Source organism: Acartia tonsa, chromosome 5, assembly GCF_053477335.1.
Source record: "Acartia tonsa isolate MP-2025a chromosome 5, ASM5347733v1, whole genome shotgun sequence".
NCBI lineage: Eukaryota > Metazoa > Arthropoda > Copepoda > Calanoida > Acartiidae > Acartia > Acartia tonsa.
Window position 1 is genome coordinate 43,985,297 of NC_137264.1, and position 14,275 is coordinate 43,999,571.

Sequence of the window (14,275 nt, forward strand, 5' to 3'; positions counted from 1 at the left end):
TTCTTTTCAATTCGTTTGGATGTTTCTAAAACTTTAACTGTGTGTATCGTTTTCGCAAAAAAACTATTTTTAAAAGCAAACTTTTTATATGTTAAGGGTCGGTCTGTCCGTCAGGATAGCTCTTATCGTTAATTTAGGCATTTAAACATTTAAAAGAAGTTGATTTATAATTTTTTGATAACAAATATTTCACCGTATGATTACCCTACTCATCTGATTTATGGATTGAGTCCTAGAACAACAAGGTGCAATATTATTAGCGAAGCATCTCTATGATAAAGGTCCGAAAATGTAAGTATGTCCTTAAACACTATGCTGCATTAAATCAATCTTAAATATTAACAATTTAACACAATTTTGTTAATGTTCGTTTGTCCTACCGTCTGATTTAAGGGCTTCACCTTAAAAGATGTTGTCATATATTCATTTTAAAAAATCAGCCCATTCTAAATCTTTTTTTGGTTGTGCTGATTGTTTTTAGGCTATTTAAGAAGAACCAAAATTATAGTTGTCATCCTTATATAGTTGCTTGCATATCCAATGATAGATCTATAGTAGAAGTTTAACAAGACAACTACCCGGATCCCCCTGTTGGAGACCTTTTTCGTCTGCTTTCAACTCTTCTGTAGCGACTTGGCTGTGTTGATATTCCCGACGCAATTGGTTGATTTTCAAAGACCCAATTGAAAGTCGGCACAAGGCCCTCGAGAAGGGGACATACAGTTATTTAACCCCTTCCCCCTCTATTATTTCACTCTAATTATCCAATGATAGAAAATCTTCTAATATAAAGCACTGATATATGAATCTGAAATAAGGGCAAGTGGATCTGTAAATATATAAAGTGATAGTTCCCAAGTATAAAATCAATCTGGCAGCCAGAAACAGACTCAACAAGGCGGTAAGGATACTATTATTTCTGTCCCTGCTGACATTATTTTTTCCCTTACTAGAGGACATAAATTTAGTAGTTTAGTAGTATACTAGCGCCTAATTTTAATTTTATGAATGTCAAACTTAGACAAAAATATTTGATTCCCTTTAATCAAGACCAAATGTTAACACGCGCCGGCTTCCAAAAGAAGGATAAAAAAGATTAAGAAAGAATATGGGATGTTTATTCAAAGTAACTGAAAAGTAAATGTATGTATGTGAGTGTTTGTGTGTGTAGGTTTGTGGTCTCTAAGACCTCAAGAACAGAAAAATACAAAGGTCCATAATTTGTAGGGAAGCTCTATAAGATCATGGCCATGTTTTAAGCTATTTTGCGGAATAAGTAACCATTTTCCCACAATAAAATATATATAATATAACGGCTTCTTAAAAATGGCTTACTGATCATTTTCAAGATATTATTAGACACATACATACACTCATCCTACGACTTTATTCAAAAGTTTTATTTTTCTGTATTGAATGAACACTAACAGGGATAGAAATATCGATCGGCTACTTCACATTCATTAGAACTGGCTCTCAGTCATACGGAAAAATTATTTATATCATCGTATTATATCCAGTTTTCTACGATTATAAAAATGTACAGTTATAAGATAAAAACCAATTTTTTAGCTTTCGGCAACTTAGGGCTAAAAAAACTGGTTTGGTTTTAATCTTATAAATGTACATTTTTATAACCGCGGATAGCTGTTTATAATAAGATGCGATAACTATTAGAGGTGGATTTTTTCGTTGTTGATTCCTTTTCAATTATATATATCCCCTGTCGGTGAGAGTCGCCGTATTGATAATGTAGGAATAGATTAAGGAACATTTACACTCTTTTCAACAGGGGATTAGATGAACTGAAAATAGTTGCCGAATGTGTACGCAGTTTCCTGAGTGTTTCCTCATCCTAGCTCAATATTTACTACTAGCTAAAAAAGCTTCAAACTTCAAAAAAAATCAAAATTTAAAAAATTCAAATGTATAATGTATAAATCGTTTATACATTTAAATTTTGATTTTTTAATGGAAGTTTGAAGATTTGTAGCTAGTAGTAAATATTGAGCTAGGATGAGGAAACACCCAGGAAACTGCGTACACATTCGGCAACTATTTTCAGTTCATCGGGGATTATTATTACGCAATACCATAGAGTAACCATATTATAAATTGGAGATATTTGTACTCTTTTGAGATTTTGTAGATTAAAATAAGTGATTGAAACGCTTGAACACTCAACTTAATAAACCCAACCAATCAAAATTCACTAAAGTCCCCAAAGTTGTTAAGCCAACCAATAATAAAACGTAGACTAGTGTAATAAACAGCCCATTGTTCCCTCTCTCTCTGTCTATAAATACTACCATGCTATAGCAATTTTACCTCTTAACTTGTAATTCACAAAAGCTTATTTGAAACCTCCCAAAAAATTGCAATCTTAGATAATACTTAGTAAATGATTATTAAAAGCAAATAGAGTTACGGTAATTATTAGAGATATCGTTCTTTTATCAAAGATAAATCTAAAGCGTTTAGATCATTCCTCTCTTTCCTATTTTCCAATTTAGTTTCTTGCTGAGGAAAAAATGAGGCAGTGGATTATTTTTTCTTTGTAGTAGTTCTCGTAAAGATATTAATTATAACCTTCCCACCCTCTTAAACTAGCATTAAACTTGCCCAGATCATACATATATAGACAGGACACTCATTCAGATACTTAATTAGATAGGATTAATTTTATTTAACTTGTATATATTATATACCAATTTATCACTTTTGATTCCCTTTTAGTATCCAGCTTTACCTATTATAAACAGGAATGAAGGGATATAACAACAGAAATCAATTATAACCCCCCCACCCTCAAAGTCTTATGTGAGAAATGCCGCCTTGTTAACTTGTTGGGGGAATATAAAGAAATTTAAACTGATTGTCCCCTTTTTCCCTGATTATAAATGATACCCCTTATCCCCCTCCCCTAAACCTTACCTAACCCTACCTATCTCGAATTTTGTATTTGATTCACCCCTTTATTGTATTAGATTGACATTGATTGATTGATTGATTTTGTATACGTTGCGATTAATTGACAGCGTCCATTTATAGTACTACTACTATTCTGAATGATTGTACAGTTTATTATGTTTTAAAGGGGGATGCAATTTAGAAAGGAAGGAAGGGGACAATGTGCTGTTGATTTCACTAGTCCCCAAGTTTTATAATAACGTTTTCATATTAGTTGGCTTAATAACTTTGGGGACTATTAAATTTTGATTGGTTACTAAAGATTTTGTGTGTTGTTATTGGGAATTTACATCATTTTACCTGTCATAGTCTTATCACTTTAGAGCCCTGCAGTTTAGCATCTTTTAAAAACCAGCAAAAAGATCAGCAAAACCATCAAAAATCTCCCATTTCCTGCCGTTTTTACCAACAATTGTCAAAGGAAGCAGCAGCAAATGTTTTGCAACCGCTTTTCGCAATTTTACCTTATACTGCATGTACAGTGATGAGTTTTAAATCTTTGTGTTGGTTTAAATTAGTGAAACTTACACAATTCTCCTTTGTACCTATTATTTTTGTATCATTGTTTTTCAGGGGAGCTTTTAAAAAAGAATAAAGCACCCCACTTATTTATAATTTATGAAACTCTAATTTATTTTATTAAAGAAAATCAATTTACTAATAATATTAAAGAAGAAATGAATGATCATAATTGTAAATGAATTAATATTCAGAACTAATTTCTTTTATCTCAATAAAATAATTGGCTCATAATTAGAAATATAATTAAATGTACAAGAGAAGAATAATTATTATTTAATCTTACAAAAGTGACAAATATTAACAAGTTTGTTGACACAAAAAATATGGGTATAGAATATAAATGTCCAATAAAAACGCTTTTAATAGGGTTATAAGCATTAATCATCCAGGGTAGAAAGTAGGTAAAACTATCCAGAAAAAATGTCATTTCAATAAAACCTTTTTCTCCTAATTTGAAGAAGAGTTGTATGGAGATACAGGAAGAGAGGGGACAATGGGCTGTTTATTACACTAGTCCCCAAAGTTTTATAATAACGTTTTCTTATTTGTTTACCTAACAACTTTTGGGACTTTAGTGAATTTTGATTGGTTGGTTCATTAAGTTAAGTGATAAAACGTTCCAACCACTATTTTAAATCTACAGATGGAGTTGTACATTAATTTATCGGCCATTGTCTTATCCCTTAGATCTCTTATGTAGATAAACATTAGGAGAGAAAAATAAAATCTTGGCACATTGATTTGTCTGGTCTAGACCTTGGCGCACATATTTCTTTATACTTTCGTGTAAAACAACTAAAAGGGAGAAGTAGCTTGTACAATATTGCGTAAAATTGTGAGTAAGCTTCCAGTCAAAAGCGATTATTAAGTCTAACTGTTCTTAATATTGACAAAACGCATATTTAATAACAGTTAAGCTTAAAAATCACTTTTGACTGGAAGCTTACTCACTATTTTACGCAATATTGCACAAGATAATTCTCCCTTTATCCTTTCCTATTATATAAAGCAGTAAGCTTTTTTGTCTGTAGGGAAGGATCTCGCGAACCACTGAATCGATATGTTTCTCCTTTACATGGTAGCATCTCATATGTCCTGTAAGGCTTATAACTATTTTGGGGGAGAGTACCATCACCCTCCGAAGAGAAAAGGGAATTACAATTACTTTTAGATAGAAAAAATCCAGTACATGCAGAGATAAAGAATGAGTTTAAGCCAAAAGAAGAAAAAAAGTCGAAATTCAGTAGTTTTCATAAAACATACATTCTAATCCCTTTTTTCTCAATTAGGAAGTCAAGAAATGTTTCTTTTTTTGGATAAAAATAAGTGTTTTATTTCCTCTCATTTATAAAAAATTATATAAGTATTTAGATACACTACAATTTTGAACTTAAATCTAAAAATAACTTTTTTTATTTAAACTTATGATGATTTATTTATATTTATCTTGCACCTTTTCATACAAACACAAAAACTTTGCATATGTAAAGAACAAAAAAAATTCATTAGGTATTTGTAATAACTATACATAAATAATAAAAATTAGATTTTACATATCCACACCCACACAGACACAAATGCAAGAAACAATATCTTTGGCATTTATTTTCAGAATGACAAACAAGTAAAAAGTATAATTTTCTTCATATAGTTGTCGATATATTGATAGACTACATGAATTTATTTATTAATTCTTTCACGTTCTTTGTATGGTCCCGATAAATATCCGGTGGATTAAAACCGGTTCTCAGCCATACTGAAATATGATGTCTAGCAATGTATTATATCAAGTTTTCAACGAATATAGAAATGTACAATCCGGGGAAAGCAGTTTATTAAACAATATGAGAAATAGCTATTCTTTAATTTAAAAAGGCTAAAGATTTTGCTAAAACTAATCTTGTTAGAATGATGGTTCCTGTTCACTACAATCTACACACATCTTTGTACTTATCCAGAAAATAATAAATTATCCTGCCCAGTGTTGTAAAGAGAATAACACTTTTAACCCTTACTCTCCTCTGTCCATTTGTTATGTACCCATGACATTATTTTGGGTCATTAGGCAAGGATAGGACAATCAAGAAATTATTAATCCACCCCCCAATCCTAGTTTTATGGTACAAAACTGTTGACAAAGTCTCATTTATAGCCAAATGCAATAACATAGGATGATTTTATTGTCAAATGTAGATATTAATTTAAATTTTTAAAAAATTTTGGTCTTAATATCATATGGAAGATAAAATTCAATTCCTCATTTTCTTCTATATTTATTTTACCCATTTTGTACCAAAATGACACAATTAAGATGTCCTATATCCATAAAATATTCATATACCACTGCACATTGTTTTATATCTTTGTACATGTTTATTGTATATATAGCAAAAAAGAATAGAAACTAGTGTTAAGAAAAAGAAATATGTTTTATATTTGCATACACTGTAAAAATGTTTCAAAGCTATAAAATGGTACAATTTTTAAAGGATATGTATTTATTAATCAAGGCTATTTAGAAGTTAAGAAAAAAATTTCTAGATGGGGTAGGTTAAGACTTTATGAATGACTTTAAAAAAAATATGATTTGTAATTTAAAGATTCAATCTAAAAACATTAAATCTTTCTTTTTGAAATACTTTTTTATGCATTTGAACTCTAAAATATTAGAAAATGTCAATGTCTAAATCAGCTAATAGCATCGTAATTATAAAAACAGCCAAGTCCCTGCATAAAACAAATCAGAAAGTAATTTGCTAGCAAAAGAAAAGGGTTTCCACCACTTGGGGCAGGTATTTTTCTGGATTATACATCTTTTACTTATACATGTTTGCTTTTGCAGTGTCTTTAAGAATGTGTAGAATGTAGAGATAGACAATGTTAAACAATTAGGATATAATTATGCAGTCATCTAACATTCATGCAAGGTGTTCACTAAATGAATCAGAATTGATTTTTAAAAGATTTTTTTTTTACAATTCAACTATAAAAATTTCTTTTCTTACTGATTGTAATTCGGTTGCAGACAAATTGAGGATTTTGATATATCTTTATGGCTGATTGATAAAAGTTTTTCTCGTATTCATTCGAATCCGGTGGATACGAACCGGTTCTCACCCATACGAAAAAACTATGTCTAGCATTGAATTATATCCAGTTTTCTACGAATATAAAGATGTACAATCATACGATTAAAGCTAGTTTTTTTAGCCCGTGCCTTCGGCACCTCGGGGCTAAAAAAACTGGTTTTAATTTTATAATTGTACATTCTATATCCGCGGAAAGCTGTTTATAATACGATGCGAGAAATAACTAATAGAATTATTTTTTTATTTACCAATGTTAAAGGATTTTTAAAAAATATTTGTAAACCTAAGCTATGAACTGTAAATTAATTTATAGCGTCTACCTTTTATCAGCTAAGCAAGTGAAATAATTCTGTGAAAATAAGCTGAATATATTTTAAATTATTGTATCAACACTCATATGAATACTTGTTAGCGGACAAATCTAGTTCAATGTAATTTGTACAAAGGATGCCAAACATTCAAAGTAGGACAGCAAATATTTATTCTTTTTTCAATTGAATTTTGTAAACTAGCTGCTCCTCTTGCATCTAGAGGGCTCTTAATTTATAGGGTAGATTTGGAGAAAGGAGAACTAAATCAGTTTAGTAGTTATTGAAATCTTAAGCTACAAACAAATAAACCATATTGCTTTCTATAACGGAGTTTACATGCAGTGGTGTCCACAGGGTTTTGAAATAATGAGTTTAAAATATAATTTCAATCTCTGCTTCTTTAATTGCCAAGGTGTGTTGTTTACTCTTTTTAATTAATTGCTTTTTTATTTCAAATTCTTCAACGTAATTTGAAAAAAATAAGCTCATGTTTATAATCTTTTCATCATCCTATACAGTAATTTATGAAGTAAAAACAATGTATAATGTGTAAGTGAAAGAAGAGAATACTTGGTGTAGTAAGATAATAATCAATATTCATCCATCATCTCCAGATCTACTTTAATTACTTAACCTTTGTCTCAACATAATATTACTGCATGTGAGCTCAGTTATTTTGTAATCAAAATGAATTATTTGGTGTAGTTTGATTAAAAATGTGTATATACTATTGCAAATTTAAGTTAATGTTCTAGACTAATGTAGGCTTTTGAATGAATTATAGCTGCTTATCAAGAAGGATCTGTTTAATTTTAACTCAAAGATGGAAATTTAACTGTGATGCTAAATCTTATGCCAAGATATGCCTTATATTAATTGATTACTCTGAAAGTGTTTTATTATTTCTAAGTTCAGGAAATCTTTTTTCTCATTTGAAGTTTGTGATATTAATTATATTTTCTTACTTAATCATTATTTGAGTCCAATTGTATTCTTGATATTAAACATTATAAAACATGATACTGAAAAAAAATGCCAATTAAGGAACAAATAAGGAAGAAAGTCATTTTAATAGCAATTATACAAGACATCTTGGCTCAAATTATTTTATCATTTTCCTGAATCTCATTCAGTTTTGATAGTTTGATTAGTTTTCTGACATCGACAATTTTACTGTAAAACAAATGTGACAACATTTTTTAGATGTTTACTTACAAAAATAAATAAATGTTACATTTTTTCAGTAATTAGTACATTTCATTTAAACTTGATTTTTTAGTTTTACAAAGCAATTTTGTAATATTGGATTTCCCTTTAGACAGAGGCCAAGATTTCACTATCTTGCTTCCTTTAACTTTTTATTTTTTCAATTGTGTAATATTAACTTTATATTTAGATTTTTGTTGGCCATTTTTTACCATTTGAATTTATGAATTCTTGTCCTTTATTAGATTAAGGTGGGTAATGATTGATTCTTGGTACAAGCAGTAATAGGCAGATATTTGGCAATATATGACCACTCAGCCATGACTTTGCCAACCAACACACAAATATAATTATGTCCATGTCAAACAGAAAATAATAATAATATTTTTTTTGTCTGAAACTAAAGATCTCTGAAATGGTTAGTCTTTTCATGGAATCTTAATATATGTCTTGGGGTAGTTTTAGGCCATTTTTTTCTGACCTCCATGCACCGCACTCCCCTAGAATCTAGGTGCGAAATAGAGAAAATGACAAATACTAAAATTATGATTTTTTCATAAAATTATGTTTTTTTAGTTATGAGTAATTGAAAAGTTGAATGTATCTTTTTAAAATTAGTTTGTTACATTGCTAAAATACTATTAAATCAAACATACACACACACACACAGAAATGCCCACACTCATATGTCCCTCTCACAATATTCCCATAATGTGAATCTTACAACTGTACCAGGGAAGGAGATGATTGAGAAGATTAATTTTTAATATACTGTCCTGTCCATGAGTACCTAGACTGACTCGTAATCATCAGGGATCTAAAGGGATAATAAATAAAATCCCTTCTTTTGTAGATTAAAACTAGTGGTTGAAACGTTTGGACACTCAAATTTTTGAACCAATCAAGTAAAATTCTATTAAAGTCCCCAAAGTTGTTAAGACAAAACATAAGAAAACATTATTATAAAACTTTGGGGACTTGTGTAATAAACAGCCCATTGTCCCCTTCCTTCCTTAGTAAACATGCATTTTTATAGCCTATTAATGCAAAATATTAAGAGAAATAAGAAAAAAATTAATCTTGCACCAAATCCTTGTCAGAAATTAGGAATCAAAGAAAAGAGATTAATTTAAGAGCATGTTACTTTCTATTTAAAAATGTATTTGTAGAGATATATTCTTCCACATAAATAAATCTACTTTCCTTTTTATTTAAAAGAAAAATGATCCTTTTATTCAATTTTCTGGGAACAAATTCTTAATTTTATAAATTGTTTTGAAGAACTGTGCTGACATGACATTGTCCATTTCTCTGTTGCTCCCCTTGAGCCTGGTCCTTAAATAATAATATTTCCTATTTACTTGTTTTCTGTAGATTATAAATTTTGAAGTATTGAAGTTTACACACAATAATTCCATTGTTTTCTACAGTGAATAGAAAGAGAATTAAGTATTGAACTTAAGATATGATATGCATTTTCTCTTTAATGAAAAGATAAAATATTCAAGTTTTTAACTCTTTGAACTATAAATTCCTTGCATGTTTTGTGTAGTGAAAAGATATGATATTTAAGTAACAATCTCTGACCACTATAATTCCTTTGCTTGTTTATTTTAGTCAGAAGATAAGATATTTAAGTAATGAACTCTGACCACTAGAATTCCTTTGCTAGTTCTGTGTAGTGAGAATATAAGATATAAGTAATGAACTCTGACCACTATAATTCCTTTGCTTGTTTTGTGTAGTGAGAATGTAAGATATATAAGTAATGAACTCTGACCACTATAATATCTTTGGTTCGTTAGAAGATAAGATATTTAAGTAATGAACTCTGACCACTATAATTCCTTTGCTTGTTATGTGTAGTGAGAAGATGAAATATTTAAGTAATGAACTCTGACCACCATAATTCCTTTGCTTGTTCTGTGTAGTGAGAATATAAAATTGAATTTAGCAACCACTGTGGAATATATAACATTTCTCGTAATTTCAAATATTATACAGATAGATTATATACATATTTGCTATTTTACTTATATGCTGTCTCCAGATATTTCATGTAGAGGGCATTATTCATTTAGAATATTTATTTCATTAAATGAAACAATATACAAAGTAAAACGGTTATGATTATTGTTTGTTAAAATGTTAGTGTTTAGGTTATGTTAGTACATTTTAAATTAATACATTATTAATAGTTAAAGATAGTATTACATAGCTTGCAGTTATATCGGTATTTAGTTATAAGCACGTTCATTTGTTAGATAGTTGGGTAGCTTGTTTGGTGGTTTATTTTTTTCACTTTATGATATTATTATAAGCAAGCTTTAATGAGATGATAAGTAGATAGTAAGCAGGGGGGAGGATTGAGAATGTTGGGTGTTGGAGGGCCACAGTCCAAGGTCTCTGTGGATTGTTGAGGACTTAAAAAATGATGAAACTTCATTTTTCAAGGCAGCCGCCAGTCAGCTGCAAGAATCTTGTAGCAGATTTATAAAGCTTCATACAATTGCATGAAAAAGGCCCAGCTACAAAGCCTTCAGAATCCAAATGTATAAAACAAATGGAGAGTTAGCATAAAAAGGAAAGAGCATGCAACCATCTCGTAATCAGTGAGCAAATGGCACTTAGAATTCGAATTTCGATCTGAACTTTAGCATGAGTAATCCTTGGTAGGTTTATTTTCCCTAAATCGAACAAAAAGTTGGAAAAGTAACGGCTGGCGGCTCATCCGTTTAGCCTTTTTTGCCTATTTTCAGGGTAAATCCATCATCAATTACGTAGGAATCAACTTTTTAAAACATATTTTTGGTTTAATTCATGTTAAATGATAGAAATAAACATTTTTAAAACTTCTAGTACCAACAGCTACCGTCTAGAAGCGTTTGATAGCGTTTTGGAGTGGAAAAGAGTATTATGTGGAGATAGGTTTCGTGACTAATTTGCAATATAGAGCCGCCGTTAGCCGTTACTTTTTCAATTTTTTGTTCGATGTAGGGAAAATAGACCTACCAAGGATTACTCATGCAATATTTCAGATGGAAATTCGAATTCTAAGTGCCATTTGCTTACTGATTACAAGATGGTTGCATTAACCCCCCCCCCCTTAACCTGTCCCTCATTTTTTATGTGACATCTTTCCTTTTATATTTTAACTTTTACTCAATACTAAAGTTTACATTGAACTGTAAATTACACTGGTACCTAAAGTTTAAAACTGCACGTTATCTCACATGTTGCCTCAATAACTTTGGGTACTTTTATTTGATTGGTTCCATCCTTGTAGTGTCTAAAACTTTCCGCCAGTAGCTTAATCTACAGAATGAGTAATTTTGTTAATCATCATTGGGAAAGTACACCAATATATCGTCCATTGTCTTATCCCTTTATATCCCTGATTTTTCCATAAAATTATGAAGCTACATATGATGTCCTGGATTCCAATGTTCTTCCTCTCAAATTATTTCCTTTCATCTTTTTACAGCGGTTGGGTGTATGTCAGGGATCTCATGGGATAAGATAATTGACAATAAAGATTTATGTACATCGCCAATGATAGTAAACTATATTACCCCTCTTATAAAGTAATTTCATCCTAAGCCTTTAATTGCACGCCATTAGTTTGAAATAATAAACTTTCTATGGTGATGAGTTGCGCCTATGTCGGGCCAAGGCAATCCCACAGCTAAAAACATCAATGTTATGACACAGGCACTATTTTAGTTATGACGCTTCTGCTTGCAGCAAAGATATTAATAATAATCATTTGGTTTTCCAAAAGTAGGATTTTAAAAATTTAAAATGAATTATTAACCTTACAGATATTCGAAATCATCCTTTCGCCAGCAATTCATTAGCTATCCCTTTATTGTATCAAATATTTGAATCAAATGTTATTATTGAGTCCTACTATGTCTATAGGAAAACAACTTTGTCTCTCAAGATATAATATGTTTTCACAGCATTAGAAACATAACTTATATAGACTGATAAAAAAAATGAGGGTATAGTCCCTTTCGTAACATCGCTCCTTATGGGGCGATTCTTCGTGTTTATCACAGTAGCTTTTCTCCTATTTCCAGCCCCTGCGGGGGGGGGGGGCTCTAACCCTGTGGGGCAATCACCTAACCCAATATAACCTAACCCAACCTAAAATAACCTAAAAAAAACATTTATAAAATACGACGAATCGCCACTTATGGGGCGATGTTACGAAAGGGACTATTCCCAAAAATGATGCTTGTCTAAATGACTTACAGATATTCTAAATTAAGTAGTAGTTAATAGAGCTCCATAGATGATAGAAACACTTTATTTTCATGAAAGAAAAATAAATAAAAAGTATATTCTTTTATAACTCTGTTATAAGTAGGAAAAGAATTTGAGGATTTGTTATTTCTCAAGCTTGTCTGAAAGGGAATTGATTAGAAAATACTAGAAAAATATCATGAATCTCATACATTTTTTTATATCAATACTTTATGATACTAGATACTGCGACTCCAGCCTCTAGGGCCGTTGTTCTTTTTGGTTGATGATTGGTTGCCCATTTCCTTTCCCTCTCTATTTTTATTGAAGAGGAAAAAAAACTTTTTGTTTGTTTGCTTCAAAGTAAGGATCCAAGGGTTTTTTATTTTTCCTCTTAACAAACCACATATTTAAGTAGACCATTAATAAAGATTATTATTTTCTACTACAAAATAAAAACTTGAAACAAGGTTAGAATTGTAAAAGAAAACTATGAAACATGTCTAATATTTACCAAAAATTCATGTTAATTTTATCACTAAATAATCTGTATGACAAGCATAATAATGATAATTTTTATTTTAAGGTGGTCGGAGGAGGCAGTGGAAGGATGAAATTCAACAGGGCTGAGATGGCGGCCCTTGCCAGCCAACCCACACACAGGTATACACTAGCCATTCATTTAGAGGTTTCCCTTCAAATTGCATAGTCGAGCACATACCGCCTCCCCCTTAATATAAACTCAAATGAAAATAAGGGATGGGATAGTTTTTGTTAGTTTATTACTTAAGGTTGGTTAGGTTAGGTTAAATTAGGCACTGGGTAGCCCCACATAATTAGGGCATTAAGGTATAAGATATGCAGGTTAATTTATTGGAAAAATTTAGTAAGGTTTTGACTTCTATTACCATTTTACTTCTTTCTGTTTATAGGAAGCTTTATATGAATTGTTAGCTTTAAAGTATGTTTCTAAATGTAGAAAGCAATGGTTCTTTTTAAGCACCTTTTCATTAATCTTTTTGTTTTAGATTTGACAAGGAGGGGGTGATGTTTGTCAGAGAGAAGCAGGAAGGATTCTTCAGAAGGGCAGAAAGTAAGTTTGCTTTCCATTTAAGTTGTCGCAAATTAAGGAATGGCATACTGTTTAAAATTCTCTCAAATAAAGTTTCCTTTATAAGTCAAAAGAAAGGGGGAGGCGGATGTGCCACTTTTTGAAACCAAAACTAAAAGTCAAAGGAACTCAACTAAAAAAAGAGTTACAGGTCTGAGATTTTGCATGGCAGTTGCTTAATAGGGGTACAATATGGAACTGTAAAGAAACGGCGGCGCAACCGCCGAAAACCGCCGAGAAAAGGCAAAAAAAATTCGGCGGGAAACGCCGTTTTTCGGCGGTTGCGCCGCCGTTTCTTCACAGTTCCATATTGTACCCCTATAAAGCAACTGCCATGCAAAATCTCAGACCTGTAACTCTTTTTTTCGATGAGTTCCTTTGTTGACTTTTGGTTTTGGTTTCAAAAAGTGGCACATCCGCCTCCCCCCTTTTTATCTTATAATCCTGCCAAGTTCTACAAAAATTGTCAGAAATTAAAAGTTTTGATTTAATAGCAAAAAAGACATTTTTCGTAGGATAGATTAAGAGTATTTTTATGATTCATTTTTCCTCTTTTGGTACAACCCAATTTTTCATACCTAGATTTTGTTTCAATTTCTTTATTTTATTTTGAATGTTTTCAAATATTGTAAATATTTTATTATTTTAATTTTAGCATTTTGACCTAATTTTGTTTGATTGCTCTTTTTATTGTATTTTACTTAATTGTTATAAAGTCTTGTAAATTGAACTAATTCTAAAGTTCAGAGACAAATATATTAAGAAAATAAATAGAAGAATAGGACAAAAGATAAGCTTAAATGTGATAGTCACAAGGA

At 30.7% G+C, this 14,275-nt stretch overlaps 1 protein-coding gene across 5 annotated transcripts in view; it reads left to right on the forward strand.

Moving 5' to 3' along the window:
* LOC145319607 (uncharacterized) overlaps positions 1-14,275 on the forward strand; it is a 142,187-nt gene that overhangs the window by 20,156 nt on the left and 107,756 nt on the right. For 3 of the 5 annotated variants that reach the window (XR_013879964.1, XM_080161838.1, XM_080161840.1), the window contains exons 2-3: positions 12,933-13,009; positions 13,375-13,439. Coding sequence is in view for 4 of the 5 variants with exons in the window: in XM_080161838.1 (XP_080017964.1) it covers positions 12,957-13,009; positions 13,375-13,439 (118 nt within the window). In the remaining variant the exon portion in view is untranslated. Of the gene's footprint in view, positions 1-818; positions 902-12,932; positions 13,010-13,374; positions 13,440-14,275 lie in introns of all 5 variants that reach the window. The other 2 variants (XM_080161841.1, XM_080161839.1) reach the window with 1 other exon arrangement.